Source organism: Orcinus orca, chromosome 20, assembly GCF_937001465.1.
Source record: "Orcinus orca chromosome 20, mOrcOrc1.1, whole genome shotgun sequence".
NCBI lineage: Eukaryota > Metazoa > Chordata > Mammalia > Artiodactyla > Delphinidae > Orcinus > Orcinus orca.
In genome coordinates this window covers 58,046,177-58,068,545 of record NC_064578.1, presented here as the reverse complement: position 1 = coordinate 58,068,545, position 22,369 = coordinate 58,046,177, and the positions used below count along the sequence as shown (strand labels likewise).

The window sequence follows — 22,369 nt, the reverse complement described above, 5'->3', positions numbered from 1 at the left end:
GAGTGTCCACCCTTAGATCATGCTAATGCTACCATTTTCTGAATATGTTTCCCATGAAGAAGCATGTAGCTCAGATATGCCTGTGCAGAACACAGATTTCTTCACTTCTTTCTTGCCTACATTCCCTAGGCCTGAGACCACCCTCCTCCTCTAGGCCATAAATATCTCAACACCCTCCTGTTGGGGGGTGGATCTGAGACTAGTTCTCCTGACTCCTCCCTTTGATGCCACACGAATAAACACTTTTTCTGCTGCAAACCTCAACGTCTTGGCCTTTTACTTTCTGAATGTGGGGCAAACAAACCTGGTTCGGTAACACAGACACGCTGTGACTCTGAAAGCTGCAGTCACTGACCCCAGCCAAAACAGCATTAGTTACATTGGTCTCCATCTGAGATAGATGTCAGTTTACTAAATGGAGTTGAGTATATTTAAGGATATACAGTAAGAAATATTATATGGATAAAAGTGTTCCTCAATGGGACTTCCCTGATGGTGCAGTGGTTAAGACTCCACGCTCCCAATGCAGGGGACCTGGGTTCAATCCCTGGTCAGGGAACTAGATCTCACATGCATGCTGCAACTAAGAGTTCTCATGTCACAACTAAGGAACCCACACACTGAAACTAAAGAGCTGGTGAGCCGCGACTAAGAAGACTGTTTGCTGCAACTAAGACCCGGTGCAATCAAATAAATAAATAAATAAAAAAGTGTTCCTCAATGGGTAGGACACAATTGCTAACTATATAGGCAAGGCAGAGTTTTCTGTGGGAACCAGAGGCAGAGATCATGTTTGTTTCAGGGTGGCCAAACACCCATCTTCTTTCTTCTCAGTCATGTCTCTGTACAGTCTTTTCCTTTGTTCCCAGCCAATCATAGTAGAATTTACAAAACTTACTAATGCCTCGGGCTACACGTATTTCAAGAGGAATAGCACAATGTCTCCAACTATAGGTGGACTATTTTATGTCTGAATTACTCTGTGGAATGATACAGCCATTTAGATAAGTAGATTTGGGAGCATCTCAATTTTATTCCCTGGTAGCAGGCTGACCTTCACGGAGTATGAAACTACGTCTTTCTCCTGCGTTCACAGCGAGTAAATCCATCTATGTAGGATGACTACTCTCAAGTACTCCCCAGAGTACCGCTTGGACCACTCTCTGGTGGTCAAGATGGAGAACACATTTCCGGGGCGGGGGTGGGGGGTGGGGGGAGGGGCTCTAGATCGCTAGGAACTACACTACCCAGAAGGTAGTGCGCCGAGTTGAGCCAATAAAAGGTCAAGATAAAGGCATTTCCGTGCGTGCGCATCTCATCAGGGTGGGACTTCCGGCGTCCTCTTCGTGGCGGCCATTTTTATTGCTTTCGTATCTGTTGTCGCTCCGGAACGCTGGGCCGGGACTTGGGTGACAGGGTTGAGAAGGTCCAAGAGGAGCCGCTGTCTCCGCTGCATAGAGGCCGGTCTGAAGTTCAGCGACGCCGCCGGGGGTGTCCCGGGCCTGCCGTGCCCGCGTCCACCCGCCTCTCCCGCCGCTACCGGCCCTGCTCTGCCCCCAGACTCTGATGGCGTTGGCAGCGACGGCGCTGAGGACCCCGCCTCAGGTAAACGCTCATCCTCCGGGCCCTCACCGCCCTCACCCCACCAGACACTAAAGCCCCGAGTGCGGGGCGCCTGCTCACGTGCCCGCAGCCCAGGACGCGGTGTCCGGGATGGTGGGGCGTTCGTGGGTGGGTCTGTTTTTGATAGTGTGATGGCCGCGTGAGAGAGGGTGACAGGCGGAGGTACTGACAGGTGCAAAGGCTTGGAGGTTGGATTGAGCCGGGAGTATTGGGAAACCTGGGGTCCGTCTGATATCTGCAGGGAAGTGTGTGGTAGCGTGACCCCTGTACTGGCTGGCGGAGAGGTTTTTTCTTCATTCTGAGGGACCTGGATGCCATGGAGGGTAGTGGACAGAAGAGGAATACAGTCTGTATTAGGGTTTCAAAAGTTTTCCAAAAACTGATTAAAGAGAGAACAAACTAGAATGGAGCTGAAAACGACAGTGAGGCACAAGGCGCTAGTAAGAAGCAGCATTGAGGACTGAGGCGCAGAAGCTAGTCACTTAGCCCGAGGTCACCGGAATCCAGGGCTGGACGGGGATACAGGGGAGGCCTGACCTCATCTGGAGCCCAGTCCTTGTTGCCTACCCCTCTTCGCAGGTTCTGAAGGATGAAAAGCACTTAGGAAACCTATACACGGAAGAGGAGGTTGTCCCAGTCACTCACTGTCCCTGACACCACCCAAATGGTGTCTGGGATTGTAATGTCTTTAACGTCTTCCTTACTTTTTTCCAAGCTCGTGGGTGTGGGGACCCTGGGGATACCTCAAGCCCAGTCCTGAGTGCAGGCCAAGGGTTACACGGAGGTATTGCTATTGCTGTCAGTCAATATAAACACGTGTGAAATGTTGTGACAGGACCAGATACTGACATGCGCAAATGTTTGGAGGTATGACTATGCTGGAGATAGGGTAAAGTCAGTTTCCATTTTATTAGGACCAAAGAGCTGAGTGTCAAGAATCAGGTCTGTAATTGTCAAGAATTTGGACGTCTGTTATGGAGATAATGAGAGGTTTGGATAAGCGGAAGGGGTTGATTCTTATGCAGGTCTTAGTGAGTTCCATTGCCTGCAAAGAAGAGAACAGACTGTATGAGTAATATAAGAGGCAGGGAGCTGCCAAGGAGGCATTTACTATAATCCAGATGAGTGTTGGACCAGGGTGGTGGCCACAGAGGTGGGAAAGAAGTTGAACTTTCCATCCATGTTTTAAGGAGAGTCAAGTAGATTTTTAGATGTTGCGGGTGAGGGAGAGAAAGGGAAGAGTCAGGGATGACCCCAGTGTTTCCGGTTTTAGGAGCTAATGGGATGAAAGCTCCATCAACTGAGATGGGAAAGTTATGGTAGGTTAATTTTACTTGGGAATATCAGATGTTTTGTTTTGGCCTTGTCAAGAGTCTGAGATGTTTCAGAGAAAGCGAGTGGAGGCAGCAGTTGGGTGTCTGGAAATCTGGGGAGGAAGGTGGCTCTTGTGTGGAACAGGGAGGAACTGTGGATCCCATTTATGTGGGGGAATGCAGGTCATCCTGGCAATGCTGTTCGCTGGTCTGAAAGAGGAGGGTGCATGATGAGTGGTTTCCCTGCTCCACACCTGATCAGGGTTGCTGAGCACACAAATGCAGGTGAAGGATAGAAGTGAACATGGTAACCATATGGAAGAGAATGGGTAACTGAATTGAAGAGAATGGTTTGACAGGCGACTAAAGCTTTTGTGAGATTAGTGGACATGAGATGGCTGTGGAGGCGTTGGAGTAATTGAAACAAGATGATGAGGCTAGGGCTCCTGCTAATTCACTAATGTACAGGTTCACCAGAATTTTGTGGTGAGGTTTGGTGTGGTGTGGTGTGGTGTGTTTGATCTTGATGGTGGGTAGGTCTGGGGCAAATATGGTCATTTGTGAGAGTCACTGTGCCTGGAATGGACACTGTCAGGGCCAGGATTCCAAGGAAGGTTGAGGGAGAGAGGACAGTGATGGCCGCTGAGGGGACAGGGAGTGCAGCACAAAAGTGGAAGTGGGTCATGGGCATCTGTAATCACATGTGCTTCTGGGTGGTTAAAATTGAAGCAAAGATCAATAAAAGTATGAAGGAGGCCTTCAAAGCAGTTTTCCCCACGTGCATAGTTGTGGGAGTGCAACTGTGGGGACTGAAGATGTGAGAGAGGTACAGTCTACAGAATGATGGGCACACTAAGAGGAAGTGCTAGCTCATGGCACCAGGGCCCTGTTATTGGGGACTGAAGGTTGAAGCTTGAACCCAAGTTTGGTTGTGTCTGTGAGTCACAGCCTAGAGACCCCAGGGGAATTGATTGACAGGATGGATGGGACCCTACAGGCCAGGACCAGAGCTTGGATGACATCTCTGTGCTGTCCTGTCCAGTGGTGTTGAGGGCTGAACACAGTGAATGAAGAGACCCTGAGGGATAGGTGGGCATCAGTGGCACTTAGGCCTGAAATTCCTGTTCGGTGGAGAGCTCTGGAAGAGGATGAAGGTGGGATAGGTGTGTGATGAGATGGATTGTGGGAGCTTAGAGAGAGAATGTTCATAGCTCATTCTTTCTCTCTCATAGACGTGCAGTGTGACCTTTGAGGACATTGCTGTGTACTTCTCCTGGGAGGAATGGAGGCTCCTTGATGAGACTCAGAGACGCCTGTACCTCGATGTGATGCTGGAGAACTTTGCACTTATATCCTCACTGGGTAAGACTCAAAGCCTTCCCAGCGTCCTGGACTAGGCTCTATCCCACCTCACCCTCCTTTTCCCAGGGGGTGCTCTGTTCTTATACATGTGAACTGTGGGCACTACTTGCTTCCCAAGCTTTCCGTGTAGTTGCTGTGGTAGCTAGGACTGGGCTGTTTGCACTGCCCTCTACCTTCTCCTGCAATATCAACCCCGATACCTGCTGTATTGAACACTCTTAGGAAAAGGATTCCAAGCCAGTAGTATTGCAGTGAGCTTAATGGATTCTACCTTACTTCCTTCTCTCTGTCTGGGTCAGTGTGTCTAGATCCTTTTCACCTCTGTGTCCAAGATTTGGTCCCTTCTTTTATTTACTTGTTTTTATTTTAATTTAATTTAATTATATATATATTTTTCTTCTCTTGGCTGAGCTGCATGGCTTGGGGGATCTTAGTTCCCCGACCAGAGATTGAACCAGGGCCACAGCAGTGAAAGCACCAAGTCCTGACCACTGGACCGCCAGGGAACTCCCTTGATCCCTTCATTTACCTAACATTTCTTTGTGCCTGCCTGTGCCAGGCATGCAGGCATTATCATGGTCATTACTTACCTGAACGATGAGCTACTTTTCAGTGTCCTACTGCAAGGTTTGTAGTGTTTATTTATTTATTTTTTTAATATACGTTTATCCAAAGTTTTTTTTTAAATTATTTATTTATTTTGGCTGCACTGGGTCTTCAATGTGGCATGCGGGATATTTAGTTGCAGCATGCGGACTCTTAGTTGTGACATGCAGACTTATTAGTTGCAGCATGTGTACTCTTAGTTGTTGCCTGCATGTGGAATCTAGTTCCCCGAGGGATTGAACCTGGGCCCCTTGCGTTGGGAGTGTGGAGTCTTACCCACTGGACCACCAGGGAAGTCCTTGCAGTGTTGGTTTTTTGTTTTGTTTAATAAATTTATTTATTTATTTTTAGTTGCATTGGGTCATTGTTGCTGTGCACACTCTTTCTCTAGTTGCGGTGAGTGGGGGCTAATCTTTGTTGTGGTGTGCGGGCTTCTCATTGAGGTGGCTTTGTTGCAGAGCACAGGCTCTAGGCATGCAGGCTTCAGTAGTTGTGGCACGTGGGCTCAGTAGTTGTGGCTCGTGGGCTCCAGAGCGCAGGCTCAGTAGTTGTGGCTCACGGACTTAGTTGCTCTGCGGCATGTGGGATCTTCCTGGACTGGGGCATGAACCTGTGTTCCCTGCATCGGCAGGCGGACTCTCAACCACTGCACCACCAGGGAAGCCCCTCATTTTGGTTTTGATTTGCATTTTCCTGATGATCAGTGAGATGATTAGTGAAGAGGAACATTTTTTTTTTTTTTTTTTTTGCGGTACACGGGCCTCTCACTGTTGTGGCCTCTCCCGTTGCAGAGCACAGGCTCTGGACGCGTAGGCTCAGTGGCCATGGCTCATGGGCCCAGCCGCTCCACGGCATGTGGGATGCCCCCAGACTGGGGCACGAACCCACGTCCCCCACATCAGCAGGCAGACCCTCAACCGCTGCACCACCAGGGAAACCCAGGAGGAACATTTTTTCATATACCTGTTAGCCATTTGTAGATCTTTGATAAAATGTCTGTTCAGCCATTTTATCTTTGATAAAATGTCCACTTTTTAATCAGATTGTTCTTTTCCTGTTGAGTTGTAGAGTACCTTATATATCAGTGTTTTACATATTAAAATATAAATTTCACCAATGAAATCTATCTGGTCATGGCCTATTTTTTTTGTTGGAAGATTTGCTTACTGGTTCAATTTCCTTACTTGTTATTGGTCTATTCAAATTTTCTGTTTCTTTATGATTCAGGATTGGTAGGTTGTATGTTTCTAGTCTGTTTCTTTTAGGTTATCTAATTTGTTGGTGTATAACAGTTCATAGTAGTCTTTTATGATCCTTTCTTTCTCTTTTATTTCTCTGTTAACTTATTTGAGTCTTCCATCTCAGAAGTCTAGAGAAAGGTTTGTCAGTTTTATTTATCTTTAAGCAAAACCAGTTCTTAGTATTGTTAACTTTTTTTATTGTTTTTATAGTTTCTATTTCATTTATTTCTGCTCTGATCTTTCTTTTTTTTCTTTTTTGGCTGTGCCATGTGGCAGGCAGGGATCTTAGTTCCCCAACTAGTGAACGAACCTGGACCCCCTGCCGTGGAAGCATGGAATCCTAACCACTGGACTGCCAGGGAATTCCCCTCTGCTCTGATCTTTATTTTTTCCTTTGTTCTGCTAACTTTGGTCTTAATTTGTTCTTTTTCTAGTTCCTGGAGATGTAAAGTTTGGTTGTTTATTTAATGCTGGCATTTTTTGCTCTTAATCCTGGCATTTATTGCTCTAAACTTGATTTTTCTCTTAATGCTGGCATTTATTGCTCTAAACTTTTCTCTTAAAACTGCTTTTGCACATTGTATATGTTTTGTTTCTATTTTTGTTTTTCTCAAGGTACGTTTGATTTTCCTGTTGATTTTTTCCTTTGACTGATTGATTGGCCAGGAGCATATTGTTTAATGTTCACATATCTGAATTTTTAAGCTTTCCTCCTGTTGCTGGTTTCTAGTGTTATCCATTGTGTTAGGAAAAGTTACTTGATATGGTTTGAGTCTTCTGAAACTTGTTAAGACTTGCTTGACATAGCATATAATCTATCCTAGAGAATATTCTATATGCACTTGAGAAGAGTGTATATTCTGCTGTAATAGGATGGAATGTTCTGTATACATCTGTTACATTCATTTGGACTAAAGTGTTGTCCAATTCAAAGATACCCTTACTTTCTATCTGGATATCCACCTGTGTTGAAAGGGGGATATTTAAGTTCCCTATTAACACATTATTGACTGGGAGATTTTTTCAGAAACTAATGCCTGTGGCCGGCAATTTGTTAGTTTGAGTAAATATCAACAACTTTTTTTGCACTTAATGTATTTATTTGAAACTTTGTACATGTCTTACTAAAGCATTCTAATACTTTGTTAGAGTGTGATAGGCAGTATAGCAGGAATCTCTGTGCAGGGGAACAGAACACCTATTACAAATACACCGTTTCACTGTGCTTTCCCCTGGAAGAGCAGACTCTATACTTTCTGGAGGCATTTTTTTTTAAAGCCCTGTGGGTATTATTTCCTCTAGAATATATTCTTTTATTTTACCTGGTAGTCAACAAGGTGGATCTTTGTGGGGAGGCTCTTTTTTTTTATTTTTAAAATATTTATTTATTATTTTATTTATTTTGTCTGCGCCTGGTCTTAGTTGCTGCATGCGGGATCTTTTAGTTGTGGCACACGGGCTTCTTATTGCAGTACGGTGGACTTCTTAGTTGTGACATGCAGACTGTTAGTTGTGGCATGAATGTGGGATCTAGTTCCCCAACCAGGGATCGAACCTGGGCCCCCTGCATTGGGAGTGTGGAGTCTAACCCACTGGACCACCAGGGAAATCTCTTGGGGGGCTCTTTTAGAAACGCCACGGGAAGGATCAGGTGTGGGACTACCACTGCATTCACCGGAATGATCAGTTACCCATTCTCTAGCTACTGCTGACAAAAACTGCTTATGGGACTTCCCTGGTGGCGCGATGGTTAGGAATCTGCTTGCAAGGGCTTCCCTGGTGGCGCAGTGGTTGAGAGTCTGCCTGCCGATGCAGGGGACACGGGTTCATGCCCCGGTCTGGGAAGATCCCACATGCCGTGGAGCAGCTGGGCCCGTGAGCCATGGCTGCTGAGCCTGCGCATCCGGAGCCTGTGCTCTGCAACCAGATAGGCCACAGCAGTGAGAGGCCCGCGTACCGCAAAAAAAAAAAAAAAAAAAAAAGAATCTGCCTGCAAATGCAGGGGATATGTGTTCAATCCCTGGCCCAGGAAGATCCCACGTGCAGTGGAGCAACTAAGCCCATGAGCCACAACTACCGAGCCCGCATGCCTAGAGCCCGTGCTCCACAAGAGAAGCCACCTCAGTGAGAAGGCCACACACCACAACAAATTGTAGCCCCTGCTTGCCATAACTAGAGAAAGCATGAGCATAGCAACGAAGACCCAATGCAGCCAAAAATAAATAAATAGATGAATAAATTTATTTAAAAAATTGCTTGTAAGTCATTTTATTCTGTGCATTAAGGCTGCAATAAATTTTAAATACATTGAATAAACTGCAGTTACTCAACTAGAAACCCACTTTCTTATATCATTTTCGAGTTTTCCAGAGGATATTGAAGTTTGCCAGATATTGATCAGAACGATCAACTCCTTTCATATATTTATTATACCTAACATATTATTGGGCTTAGTTATCTGATGGCCAGTCTTTCTGTCTTCCTTTACTGTAGATGCTATGGAGGTGTAATGAATAGTTGTCACCATGCAGACTAGCCTCTTGTCTTTCCATATAAGAAGAATCACTTCTCCCTTCTGTAAGAATGTCATTTCTACCCTCTGTAGATGTTTAGATTTCTCCTTTAATTGGTTTGGTAGACCATGATTCTCTCTTATAGTCCTACAAACTCTGGTTTTATTTTTCAACAACATTACAGATGTGGATAGACTGTTGTAATAATTGTCTTGGTAAATATGGTGCCATGAACCAAGGTTGTAGGACCAACAATATTGTTTCTTGCAGTTTCTTTCCTTCACCCATGTAAACATCACGGTTGCATGTATATCCACTTTCACTTTCGTTAAACATCCTGACCAAAATTCCATATTTTGTAAATTTTCCAGGATTATAGGTTTTGAATCTGAGTTGTCCTCTCCACTTTATCATTGCCTCATCAAGTGATAGCTCTTGTTTGGGTGTATAGATCGATTGAGATTTTGATAGAAAATAAGCCAAAAGAGGTTTAATTTTTGAAATTCTGTCTGTAGGAAGTGGAGTTTCCGAGTTATCGTTAAAGTGAAGAAATGTCATTATTTGTTTGAACCTTCTTCTCATCTTAATCTTTGATAAGTGTTTCAAGTAAGGGATCAGTCAACCAATATTCTTTCCACTGTGACTTTCTTATTTGTCTCATCAAAATTATTAACCCAAGAGGCTTCTTCATATCACTGTTGGTTACATTAGTCCATTTTAAAGCCTTATCATACTTTTTATATGATTTTTCATTCTGTTGGTGATATAAGTTTGTTTGAGAAGTGACCAACTCGAAAAAGTCGTTACCAAAAATTAATTCTGTTATTTCACTAACACTTGGCGGGTTATTACATTCAATAGTTACACCTGACACACTATAAAGTCTTCTAATTTTTGTGAAATGTTGTCTTCAATCCACTCTTACATAGAAGCAAAGGAGCATTCTTGAGTTTCATTTTCACTTTCCACAGTAGAGTCATTCACTACGGTTTTTTGTCTTTTTGTTGGTCTAATATTCACATCGTCTGAATCAGAACTATATTCTGAAGAACTGTCGTCTTCTGAGACACTAGTATATATGTCACTGAGACAGAGAAAGTATCTGCATAAAATTCACCAAAAAATTCTTCATCACTCAATTTTGCAATGCATCATTTTTGAAAATTTTACGGTAATAAACTTGCGTTTAATGTACACGAGGTTGGAACAAAAACCTAATGGAGGAAAATGTGAGAGATAATGATAATCATAAGTTGTATAATGAACCCTTGATCAATTTTAAGTTCTAACAACTTCACACGGTGATGTTAATTGTGTCACTCTCTAAAAACGTATTGATACGTCTCCGGTCAATAACATTTGAGTAACAAAAGATGTATTAATGCATTTCTAGTCAGAAATGTGTTAATATTCTTTTGCTGGGACTTTCCTGGCAGTCCAGTGGTTAAGACTCTGTGCTTCTACTGCAGGGGGCACAGGTTTGATGCCTGGTTGGGGAACTAGGATCCTGCATGCCATGCGGCGTGGCCAAAAAAATAAAAAAATTCCTGCCTTCAGATCTGGTCATATTTGCTTAATTTTTAATATATGGTACATATATATATAGTTAAATTGTTACATTCTCCTGGTGAATCAATTTCTTTATCATTACGTAATGAACATTGTCTCTTGTGATAGTTTTTTTTTTTAAGAGTGATCTTTATTTGTTTTTTAAAAATTAATTTACTTTTGGCTGCATTGGGTCTTTGTTGCTGCACGTGGGCTTTCTCTAGTTGCGGTGAGCAGGGTCTACTCTTCATTGTGTTGTGTGGGCTTCTCATTTCAGTGGCTTCTCTTGTTGCAGAGCACGGGCTCTAGGCATGTGGGCTTCAGTAATTGTGGCACGCAGGCTCAGTAGTTATGGCTCACCATAGAGTGCAGGCTCAGTAGTTGTAGTGCACAGGCTTAGTTGCTCCACAGCATGTGGGATTTTCCCAGACCAGGGCTTGAACCCATGTCCCCTGCATTGGCAGGCAGATTCTTAACCACTGCACCACCGGGGAAGTCCCTCTTGTGATAGTTTTTGATTTAAAGTCTATTTGTCTCACTTAAGTATATCTTACTCTGTTCTCTTCTGAGTTCTATTTGCGTGGAATATCTCTTTCAATTCCTTCACCTTCAGCCTGTGTGTGTCCTTAAGGCTGAAGTTACTCTATTGTAGGCAGCATATAGTTGAGGTCTTTTTTTTTTTTCTGTTCAGTCACTGTATGTCATTTAATTGGAGAATATTTTTAGGACCTACTGTTGCCATCTTATTATTGTATGGCTGTTTTGTAGTTTCTTTCTTCTTCTCTTGCTGTCTTCCTTTGTGACTTGATGATTTTCTGTGGTAATACACTTTTTTTTTTTTAAGTACCAACTCCTTTTTTTTTTTTAATTTATTTTTGGCTACATTGGGTCTTTGTTGCTGTGCGTGGGCTTTTCTCTAGTTGTGGCGAATGGGGGCTACTCTTCGTTGGTGGTGTACGGGCTTCTCACTGCGGTGGCTTCTCTTGTTGCAGAGCTCAGGCTCTAGGCACGCGGGCTTCAGTAGTTGTGGCACGTGGGCTCAGTAGTTGTGGCATGTGGGCTCAGTAGTTGTGGCTTGTGGGTTCTAGAGTGCAGGGTCAGCAGTTGTGGCACACGGGCTTAGTTGCTCTGTGGCATGTGGGATCTTCCCAGACCGGGGCTCAAACCCGTGTTCCCTGCATTGGCAGGCAGATTCTTAACCACTGCACCACCAGGGAAGTCCCTGTGGTAATATACTTTTATTCCTTTCTCATTGTCTTTTGTGTCTAGTATAGGGTTTTGCTTTGGGGTTACCATAAGTCTTATATAAAACATAGCATTCTATTTTATGCTGATAACAATGTAACTTCAATCTCATACAAAAAATCTACTCTTATACTTCCCCCACACATGCATTTTATGTTTTTGATGTCACAATTTACATGTTTTTATACTGTGTATTGGGTAACCATCAACAAGTTATTGTGGGTATAGTTGTTTTTAATACTCTTGTTTTTTATCCTTTGTAGTTGAGTTGAGTGATTAACACAGTTTTACAGTATTAGAGTATTCTGAATTTGATCATATACTTATCTTTACCTGTGTGTTTTATATTTTCATATGATTTCATGTTAGTAGTTAGCATACTCTTTTTTCTTTTTTTTTTTTTTTTGGCTGTACTGGGTCTTAGTTGCAACATGCAGGATCTTCTATCTTTGTTGCACTATGCGGGATCTAGTTTCCTGCCCAGGGATGGAGCCCAGGCCCCCTGCATTTGGAGCACGGAGTCTTAGCCACTGGACCACCAGGGAAGTCCCTAGTTAGCATACTTTTATTTCAGCTAAAAGAATTCTTTAGTCTTTCGCATTTCTGGTGAGGTACTCAAGTGGTGATGAACTTCCCCAGTTTGTTTGTCTGAGAAAGTCTTTCTTCCTTATTACTGAAAAATAGTATTGCTGGTTAAGTATTCTTGGTTTGCAATTTTTTCCCCCACCCCCGTATCTAGAACATATCATCTCACTCTCATGGTATGCAGTGTTTCAGCTAAGAAAACCACTTTATGGGGTTTCCCTTGTATGAGGGGTTTCTTTTTTCTTACAGCTTTTAAAATTATCTTTATCATTACTTTTTGAGTTTTATATTAATGTGTCTTGGTGAAGTCATCTGTGGATTGAATCTGTTTGGGGACTTCTGAGCATCATGTACCTGAATGTCCACTTTTCCCAGATTTGGAAAGTTTTCGTCCATTATTTCTTTAAATAAATTTTCTGCCCCTTCCTCTCTCTCTACTCCTCCTAGGGCTCACATTATGCAAATATTGTTTTGTTTCACAATGTCCCATAATTCATGTAGACTTTTTAAAATTCTTTTTAGTTGTTTTGTCTTTTTTCTCCTTTGATTGGATAATTTCAAAGACCTACCTTCAGTTTCATATTCATTGTTTTGATTGATCAAGTTAGCTATTGATACGCTACCGTGTTTTTCGTTTTGTTCATCATACTCTTCACCATAATTTCTGTTTGGTTCTTTTTCATATTTTCTGTCTCTGTTTGAAACTTTATTTAGTTTGCATATTGTTTTCCTTATTTTGTTGGATTGTGTTTTCTAGTAGCTCATTGAGCTTCATTAAAACAATTATTGTGAGAGACTTCCCTGGTGGTCCAGTGGTTAAGACTCTGTGCTTCCACTGCTGGGGGCATGGGTTCGATCCCTGGTCAGGGAACTAAGATCCCGCATGTTTCATGACGTGGGCAAAAAAAAAAAAACAATTATTGTGAATTTCTTGTCTGACAGTTTATAGATCTCCCTTTCTTTGGGGCAACTGATAAATTATTATGTTCCTTTGGGGGGTGTCATGTTTCCTTGATTATTTTGTGTGTGTTTCATGTAGCCTTGCTTTGATGTTAATACATTTAATGGAGCAGTCATTTCTTTCAGACTTTATGTAAGGTTTTGGTGGGGAAGATCTTCACCTTTTTGTGGGTGTTAGTATGCCAGCTTGATGGGTAGTTGCTGTTCCGACTACAACAAGGCCCAGGGGCTTAGAGTCTGTCCAGCTGTGTCAACTGAGATCAGTCTCAGCAAAGACTGCAGGGGTCCTCAATAGCTAAAGTTGTCGGTATCCACAGTAGTAGAGAAGACTGCTGGGGATCTCCTGATCTCTTTCTCCCAAGGGAAATGTTTTGACTGAGGGGCTCCCTCTTGATGGTAAGTCCGGCTCTTGGTTGGGGGATGGTGCTTCATGGTGGTGATGGCATTGGTGTCTGATGTGTGGGCACTGTGGAGCAGATATAGATCTGGATTCTAGGGTGTGATAAATGCAGAGCAGTAGCAGTTCTAGGGTCCCAGACACTGAACAGCCTGCAGCAGTGTTGACTTTGCTTTGTGAGATGCAGTCGCACACTGAGCAGTGATGGAGCCTTGACTGGAGTCTAGGTGCACACAGAAGTGTCTGTGGTCTGAGGAACTAACTCACCTATAGTGGCCATGAATCTCGTGCCTGAGATGGGCATTCAGGTGACAGCTGTGGAGTCAGGTTATGGAATATGGGCATCAGTTTCACAGTTGGGGCTCTGGGGTTTAGGGTGTGTGCAGGATTTATGGGGGTGGCAGCCATGGTTTTGAAATAGAGCAATAGCTACTTTTGGAGGAACAGGTGTGATTCAGCATATTATTCTCTTGCAGGTCCCCCATGGTCATGGCTATTAGTTACCTTATTGAAAGAGCTGCCAGTACCCTCTGTAGAGCAGGGAGCTGGTGTCCACACCTATAAACACTTGCTCTTCTCTGCCGTGCAGACAGTGGGATCTGCGGCTATATCGGGGCCTGTTGAGGTTCTCCAAAGCAAAGGCTACTGGGGTCCTTTGCAGAGCAGGGCATTGGGGAATGTGATGGCAGCCACCATTTGGCTGATACACATAGTTCCCACCATTCATCTTATTTCCTATCCATCTCCACATGTCTGTTAAGCTGATGTCCCCAGCAATCCTTTTTTTAAAAAAAATATGTATTTATTTTTGGTTGCGTTGGGTCTTTGTTGCTGCACGTGGGTCTTCTTTACTTGTGTCGAGCAGCGCTACTCTTCCTTGCAGTGTGTGGGCGTCTCATTGGTGACTTCTCTTGTGGAGCATGGGCTCTAGGTGCGTGGGCTTCAGTAGTTGTGGCACTTGGGCTCAGTAGTTGTGGCTCACAGGCTCTAGAGCTCAGGCTTAGTAGTTATGGTGCACAGGCTTAGTTGCTCCATGGCATGTGGGACCTTCCTGGACCAGGGCTTGAACCCATGTCCGTGTATTGGCAAGCAGATTCTTAACCACTACACAACCAGGAAAGCCCCCCAGAGATCACTTTTGTGTGGTTATTCTACTTTTCAATTTCCATTGTGTTGCTGCAGTGTCTTAATTGGATTTCTGAGTTCTCCAAGGGTCAATTTTGTTTGCAGTTAGCTGTCTGTTTTTTGTTGGTGGTAAAGGCTGGTGTCCTCTGCTGTTACGCTGATATCACTTCTAGATTGGTTTTCTGTGTCTGTTATGTGCTGAGTTGCTCTGTGACAGTAGAAGTCATCCATCTGTCCTGTTTTTACCTTAGGATTTGTATCCTGCATGTACCATGTAGTTGCTTAACTAGGGCTTACAGATGTGCCAGGATGGATATGACTCCAGTCATGGCATGGTGGGCTCAGAGGGGGCCTGGTCCTGGTGAATGGCAGCTGAGTAGAGTATGACATCAGGCTGTTTTCAGATCATACCAGGAATCTATCTTTGTTCAACCAGGGTTTAGGTGCCATTTGCAGTGGCTATACCTTACTTCTATATTTCCTTTTCCACTGTTAACACTTGCCTGACTTGTCAGTTCTACTACTTGTAATTCCTATGGTGACTTCCAGCCCAGGGATAATTTCTACCTCTCTGGACTCCACATCTCCCATTTTTCTCACCACTCTTTCTGTAGTACTCACCAACATTGGTTGTGCTGTGATACGTTCACATTTCCCTAAATTGACTTTGAATAGCAGCTAATTTGTTGCTGTGGGATTTTAATGGGCTTAGATGCACGTTTCTACCATCTCACATCAGCAGCAGAAAAATCCTGCAAGAAGCCGTTGGGAAAGAAATGAGTTGTAGACCCTGCCTCTCTTCCTTGTGTCACACTCTGTGTTTTGTTTCCTTCCCCTGGTGAGGTCTCCACTATTCTGTGATCTTGAGGCTCAGTAATGCAAAACAGTCGGCTGTTCTTTCAACTGAATTCCAACTTCTGTATCTTGAAAAGCATCTCATAGACTAATACCTAGATGAGACAGATGGACATCTGTGATGAACTTGACCCTTCCCTATAGTCGACATGTACTTGACCAGCATTTCTTTCTGTTCAGGTTGCTGCTGTGGAGCAGAGGATGCAGAGGCACCTTTTGAACAGATCACTTCTCTAGGAGTGTCACAGGCTAGGACTCCCAAGGCAGATTTGTCTTTCCAGAAGACACACCCCTGTGAGATGTGTGGTCCAGTCTTGAGAAATGTTTTCCACTTGGCTGAGTGCCGGGAAACACAACACAGCCAGAAACTTTTGAGGTGTGGAGCATGTGCAAAACGATTTTATTTTAGTGCAAACTTTCAGCAGCACCAGGAGCAGTACATGGAAAAGAAAACCCTCAGAAGCAGTGTGGATGAGGCCTGGTTTGTGAAGAGCTGCAGATTCCATGTGTCACAGAAGCCATTGTGTTGTGGGGAGTTTGAAAAGGACTTCCCAACCATCGTGGGACATCTACAGCAACAGGACACTCATACTGTGGAGAAGCCAAACACAATCAGCCAGTGTGGGTCAACTTCACAAGGCAGGAAAAGCCGTCACACCTGGGTAGAATGCAAGAAAGCCCTCAGCCCCAAACACACACTTGTTCAGGACCATGGTGTCCACAGTGGAAGACAGTGTTTTGTGTGCAGTGAATGTGGGAAAGCATACAAGTACAAATCCTCATTTGTTCTGCACCAGAGAATCCACACTGGAAAAAAGCTTCATGTATGTGGTGAATGTGGAAAATCTTTTAGGCAAAGCTCAACCCTCTGTCAACATCTAAGACTTCATACTGGGGCAAGGCAGTACAAGTGCAGCAAATGCGGGAAATCCTTAAGCCACAAATCTGTCCTCATTTATCCCCATTCATGGCACAGTGGAGAAAGCAGTTATGTGTGCAGTGAATGCTCAAAATCTTTTAGCCATAGCTCAGTGTTCTTTCCACATAGGAGATTTCAAATTGGAGAAAGGCCTTATAAGTGTACTGACTGTGTGAAATCTTTTACTTCTATGTCTGCACTCAGTTATCATCAGAGATCTCACACAGGAGAACGACCTTATGTGTGCAGTGATTGTGGGAAATCTTTTATCTCTAGTTCTGACCTCCGTTACCATCAGAGAGTTCATTCTGGAGAAAGGCCTCATGAGTGCAGTGAATGTGGGAAATCTTTTATCACTCGTACTGCTCTCCGTTATCATCACAGAGTTCACACTGGAGAAAGACCTTATGAGTGTAGTGAATGTGGGAAGTCCTTTACCCGAAAAAACAACCTAATTATACACCTGAGAGTGCACTCAGGAGAAAGGCCTTATGAGTGTAGTGAATGTGGGAAATCTTTTACCTTTAGCTCCAGCCTTCGTTATCATCACAGAGTACACACTGGAGAAAGACCTTATGAGTGCAGTGAATGTGGGAAATCTTTTAACAATAGGTGGACACTCATTCGACACCGGAGAATTCACACAGGAGAAAAGCCTTATGTGTGCAATAAATGTGGGAAATCTTTTTCTTGTAGCTCCACCCTCCAGTATCATGAACGAGGTCACCTTGGGGAAAGGCCTTATGGGTGTGATGAATGTGGAAAGTCTTTTACCACTAGCTCTGCCCTCCGTTATCATCAGAGAATTCACACAGGAGAAAGGCCTTATGAGTGCAGTGAATGTGGGAAATCTTTTATCTCTAGGTCTGACCTCCAATATCATCAGAGAGTTCATTCTGGAGAAAGGCCTTATGAGTGTAGTGAATGTGGGAAATCCTTTATCCGAAGGAATAACCTCCTTTTACACCAGAGAGTTCACACAGGAGAACGGCCTTACAACTGTAGTGAATGTGGGAAATCTTTTAACAATAGGTGGACACTCATTCAACACCAGAGAGTTCACACAGGAGAAAAGCCTTATGTGTGCAGTGAATGTGGGAAATCCTTTACCTCCAGCTCCACCCTCTGTTATCATCAGAGAGTTCATGCAGGAAAAAGGCCTTATGAATGCAGCGAATGTGGGAAATCTTTTACCTCTAGTTCTACCCTCCGTTATCATCAGAGAGTTCACACAGGAGAAAGGCCTTATGAATGCAGTGAATGTGGGAAATCTTTTACTTTTAGTGCCAGTCTCCGTTATCATCACAGAGTGCACAGTGGAGAAAGGCCTTATGAGTGCAGTGAATGTGGGAAATCCTTTAAGGATAGATCACAATTCAATAAACACCGGAGAGCTCACACTGGAGAAAGACCTTATGAGTGTGGTGAATGTGGGAAATCTTTTAGCCAAAAATCTTCCCTCTCAACACACCGGAAAATTCATAATAGAGAACGGTCTTATGAGTGTAGTGCATGTGGGAAGTCTTTTACCTCTATTTCTGGCCTTGGTTATCATCAGAGAGTTCACAGGGGAGAAAAGCCTTATCAGTGTAGTGAGTGTGGGAAATCTTTTACCAATAGCTCCATACTGATTCGACACCAGAGAGTTCACACAGGAGAAAGACCTTATGTGTGCAGTGAGTGTGGGAAATCTTTTACTAGTAGTGCCACCCTCTCTTATCATCAGAGAGTTCATGCAGGCAAAAGGCCTTATGAGTGCAGCAAATGTGGGAAATCTTTTACTTCTAGTTCCACCCTTCGTTATCATCAGAGAGTTCACGCAGGAGATAGGCCTTATGAGTGCAGTGAGTGTGGGAAATCCTTTATCTCTAGCTCTAAACTCCGCTACCATCAGAGAGTTCACACGGGAGAAAGGCCTTATGTGTGCAGTGAGTGTGGGAAATCCTTTAGGGATAGTTCCCAATTTAGTCAACACCAGAGAGGTCACACTGGAGAAAGGCCATATGAGTGTAGAGAATGTGGGAAATTTTTTATGCGAAAATCTACCCTTTCTCAACATCAGAGAGTTCACACTAGAGAAAGGCCTTAGATGTACTGGGGATGTGCAGTTTTCTTGTTCATTGTAAGGATTCCAGAGGAAACTGAGGAGCCATATGTCTGAATTAACTCTCAGACATTTGAGCATGCACAGTGGGGAGATTTCCCCATAAGTTTCAGTTATGTGGGAAGCGTGGGACTATGTTGCACTCTCTAACCTGTTCAGGGCTCTTCCCAGATTTATGTCACTTCCATCTCTGGGGTCAAGGCCATTTCACCTCCACCACCTGGTAGGTTCACACAGTGTGCATCAGTCACCAACCCAGTGTGTTCAGGGAAGCTGACCTCTGTCCTGCAATGTATTGATCAAGTTAGGAGTCACCTGAACATTTATGGCATCAGCTTTCACTCCTCCCTGACTTATCTTGGACATGGACCTGGTCAGTATTGGCCCAGAAGATACCAAAAGTTCAGCTGGCAGCTAGCAGAGAATGACAACACAGGGATGTGTTGGTCTCACATGATAATAGTAAATTTTTCCAGCTTCCAAATCATGAACTGGGTAACTGCCTCCTGCAGATTGCTTTGGCTTGTACAATAATCAAGGCCTTACAAGCTCTTTACACTCTCTTTAATCTTGGAAGTTCTGTTTACTCTGCAGGTAGTTTATACACAGGTTTTTACTGTGTAAGCATAAAGGGGAGAACAACTTTTAGGGGTCTCAAAATTTCTGTGTCTTAGGAGGGATGGTATGATGGCAGACAGTAGCTTGCCAGTTTTGCCCAAATTTGCATTGCTGCCCACTGCCCCCTAGGAAAGACCGCAGGGATTTCTGGTTTTCATATGAAGCTTGGAGGCTTTGTGTTTTAGGAGTCTCCAAGATGTCCCTTAGAAGTGGCAGCTGTGAGAATCTCAAGAGCTTTGAAAGCAGAATGAATTTTTTTTTTTTCGGTACGCAGGCCTCTCACTGTTGTGGCCTCTCCCATTGTGGAGCACAGGCTCCAGACGTGCAGGCTCAGTGGCCATGGCTCATGGACCTAGCCGCTCTGCAGCATGTGGGATCTTCCCAGACCGGGGCATGAACCCGCATCCCCTGCATCGGCAGGTGGACTCTCGACCACTGCGCCACCAGGGAAGCCCCAGAATGAATTTTTTCCCTTCCTCAAAGGAGAGGTCACAGGGCACTTCAGCACTGTTGAGAGATTATCTTCCCCAGGTCTACAGAGAGCCATATTCCCTGATGGCCACAATTTATTGGCCTAGTGTCACTGGTTCTAAGACCATTGGGTCCAGGGGAAACCATAATTGGTACAGAAACTGGTTTACTAGGGAGGGGAAGAGGCCGCAGCCTACTAGTGTGTCAATGTAAAAATGACTGTGGAGAATCAGTTTGTACATAAATCTCAGTGCTTCCAGGTATGTTTATCTTGTATAGCTGAAGTCATCAGAGAAAATAAAAATAATTGAAAGGTTTTGTGGATTCCTTTAGCCTCTGTAATATTCACCTCAAGGCCATTACTGCATGGGCAGGAAGAAAGAGAAAAAAGGGGATCTAGTCCACAGATGTGGCTCTTGTGACCCAGACAGCATTCCTGTTTGACTTCAGGTGGAAATGTTCTTTATTGCTCACCATATTTGCTGCCACTGAGGAAAGACTGCCGCCCCAACCCCCTGGGGCATAAGGATAGAAATGATGGAGTCAGTATAAGGTTGCCAAACCTATTTTCTGAAAGGACTGGGACATAGAGATCTTTAAATCTTGAGCTATGTTTTAAAGCTTTACTAAGGTATAATTTACATGTGCTAATACGAATATATTTAAAGTGTACAATTTGATAAGTTTTGACATAGGTGTGAACTTCATAGTCCTAATAGTGACCATATCTGTCATGGTATATTTACCTCATTCCTATTATAATCTCCTTGCCTTTCTCACCTCTCCAAGTAACCATTGATTTACTTTCCTTACAGTAGATACCTTGCATTTTCTTGAATTTATATTATTGGAATCATTTGTTGTTTACCGTATTTTTTTGTTTTCCTTTATGTATCATAATTACTTTGAGATTCATCAGTGGTATATAGTGCTTTTGGTTTTTGTTTTGTTTTTGGCTGAGTAATATTTTTCCATATGCGATGGTTAGTTTATCCATTCTCTTTATGGGCATTTGGTTTGTTTCTAAATTTTGACTTCTGAAAATAAAGCTAGTATAAAAATTGTGTTCTTTATATGAATATATGAAGAATATATATGTTTCTTTTATCTTTTGTCAGTAACTTAGAATATAATGTGTGAGTCACAACTGTTTTTTACTTTTTTTTTTTTGTGGCTGTGCTGGGTTTTCGTTGTGGCAAGTGGGCTCTTCATTGCGGCCTGTGAGGTTAGTAGCCCTGCGGCATGTGGGATTTCAATTCCCTAACCAGGGATCGATTCCCTGTCCCCTACATTGGAAGGCAGATTCTTAACCACTGGAACACCAAGGAAGTCCCACAACTGTTTTACTTTTGAAGAAACTAACATATTGTGATCTAAAATGATTGTACCTTTTGCATCTTACCAGCAATGTATGAGAATTCCATTTCTTCCATATTCTACTGAATACTTGGTTTATCATTTGTGTTAGTTTTAGCCTTTTAACTGAGTTTTTAGAGTTACCTCACTTTTGAGTTTCCATAAGGATTCATGATGAGCGTTTTTTCAGATATTCATTTGCTGTGTATCTTTGTTAAAATATTTGCTGAAATCTTTTTCTTTATTGACCCTTGGCTATCTTCCTTTAACAAATAGGACAATGAAACAACAAAGATGTATGTTGGAATTTCACTCATTTTAAAATACTTTTAATATTTTTAAAAAGTGATTTTGCTTTATGGAGTAACTTTACTGGCAGAATTTTCTGACTTGAAAAAAATCTGCAGTATTCATAATGCAGTGGATACTTAGATATACCATTTTAAATTTAATCTACATTTTTAACATATTCTCTATATTCTTAAGTTCAGTCACTGAAGAATACAATAAAGCCTTGTTTTATAGTGCTTACACATTTTCCTGGTTTATATCACCGTGGAAGTTGGTGGGTTGGAGCAGATGGGGACAAGATTTACTTTATCTATCTATCTATCTATCTATCTATCTATCTATCTATCTATCTATCTATCTATCTATCTATCTACCTATTGCTGTGTTGGGTCTTTGTTGCTGCTCACGGGCTTTCTCTAGTTGCAAGAGCGGACACTACTCTTCATTGTGGTGCACGGGTTTCTCATTGTGGTGGTTTCTCTTTGTTGTGGAGCACAGGCTCTAGGCTCATGGACTTCAGTAGTTGTGGCTCACAGGCTCAGTAGTTGTGGCTTGTGGGCTCTAGAGTGCAGGCTCAGTGGTTGCGGCATACAGGCTTTGTTGCTCCGTGGCATGTAGGATCTTCCCAGACCAGGGCTTGAAACTGTGTCCCCTGCATTGGCAGGTGGATTCTTAATCACTGCACCACCAGGGAAGTTCCAGGGACCAGATTTCATCAGGATGGACTGGTCTTTCCTTTGAGTCCCAAAGCCTGGCTGGGGGGCGGGTGATGAAGAGATCAGTGGTCAGACTCCACAAGTCCTCATCCAGGCTGCTGGGTTTAATTCTGTATCCCTGACCAGTGAAAGGACCCACAGGCAAACACTCCTCTCCAGGCCTGTTTCCTCCTATGTAAGGTGGGGATTAGGATCTGACCTGCCTCTGGTCCACTGAAAGATGTGAGGAGGGGAGCTGTCCATTCCTATGCAGCTCCCTTTGCAGGTGACATTCTGGTGCCAGCCACCTTTAGCTCCCCCTGATGTCCTCAGATTCCTCTAGCCCCAGACCCCTCTATCCCCAGGGACATGTCAGAAATAAATGAGGCATCTCACAATCCACGATCTGGGTCAGCCCCCATGGACTTACAGGCATCGAGGTGGGGTCTGCTGGGTACTGAGGTCTCCGTGTGGATACCCCAGTGGGAAATAATCTGGGCAACTTGCTGAAGCTCCTTGAGCCTCAGTTTGCTGACTTGGAC

At 43.5% G+C, this 22,369-nt stretch overlaps 2 protein-coding genes across 2 annotated transcripts in view; one reads left to right on the top strand and one right to left on the bottom strand.

Annotated features, from left to right (window-relative positions):
• The window catches only part of LOC101283876 (zinc finger protein 551), a 270,119-nt gene that overhangs the window by 59,535 nt on the left and 188,215 nt on the right, over positions 1–22,369 (bottom strand). The gene's annotated exons all lie outside the window — the stretch shown is intronic.
• On the top strand, positions 1,345–20,575 carry LOC105748732 (zinc finger protein 256-like). Its single transcript, XM_033411843.2, has 3 exons — positions 1,345–1,605; positions 4,169–4,298; positions 15,554–20,575. The coding sequence occupies exons 1-3, from the start codon at positions 1,567–1,569 to the stop codon at positions 18,379–18,381; spliced, it is 2,997 nt and encodes a 998-aa protein (XP_033267734.1). The 5' UTR covers positions 1,345–1,566; the 3' UTR covers positions 18,382–20,575.

Bases quoted from the DNA above. Each gene is read 5' to 3' on its own strand.
- LOC105748732 (XM_033411843.2), top strand. From the start codon at position 1,567: ATGGCGTTGGCAGCGACGGCGCTGAGGACCCCGCCTCAG. The intron at 1,606-4,168 runs GTAAACGCTCAT...TCTCTCTCATAG, and splicing joins CGCTGAGGACCCCGCCTCAG to ACGTGCAGTGTGACCTTTGA. The intron at 4,299-15,553 runs GTAAGACTCAAA...CTTTCTGTTCAG, and splicing joins TGCACTTATATCCTCACTGG to GTTGCTGCTGTGGAGCAGAG.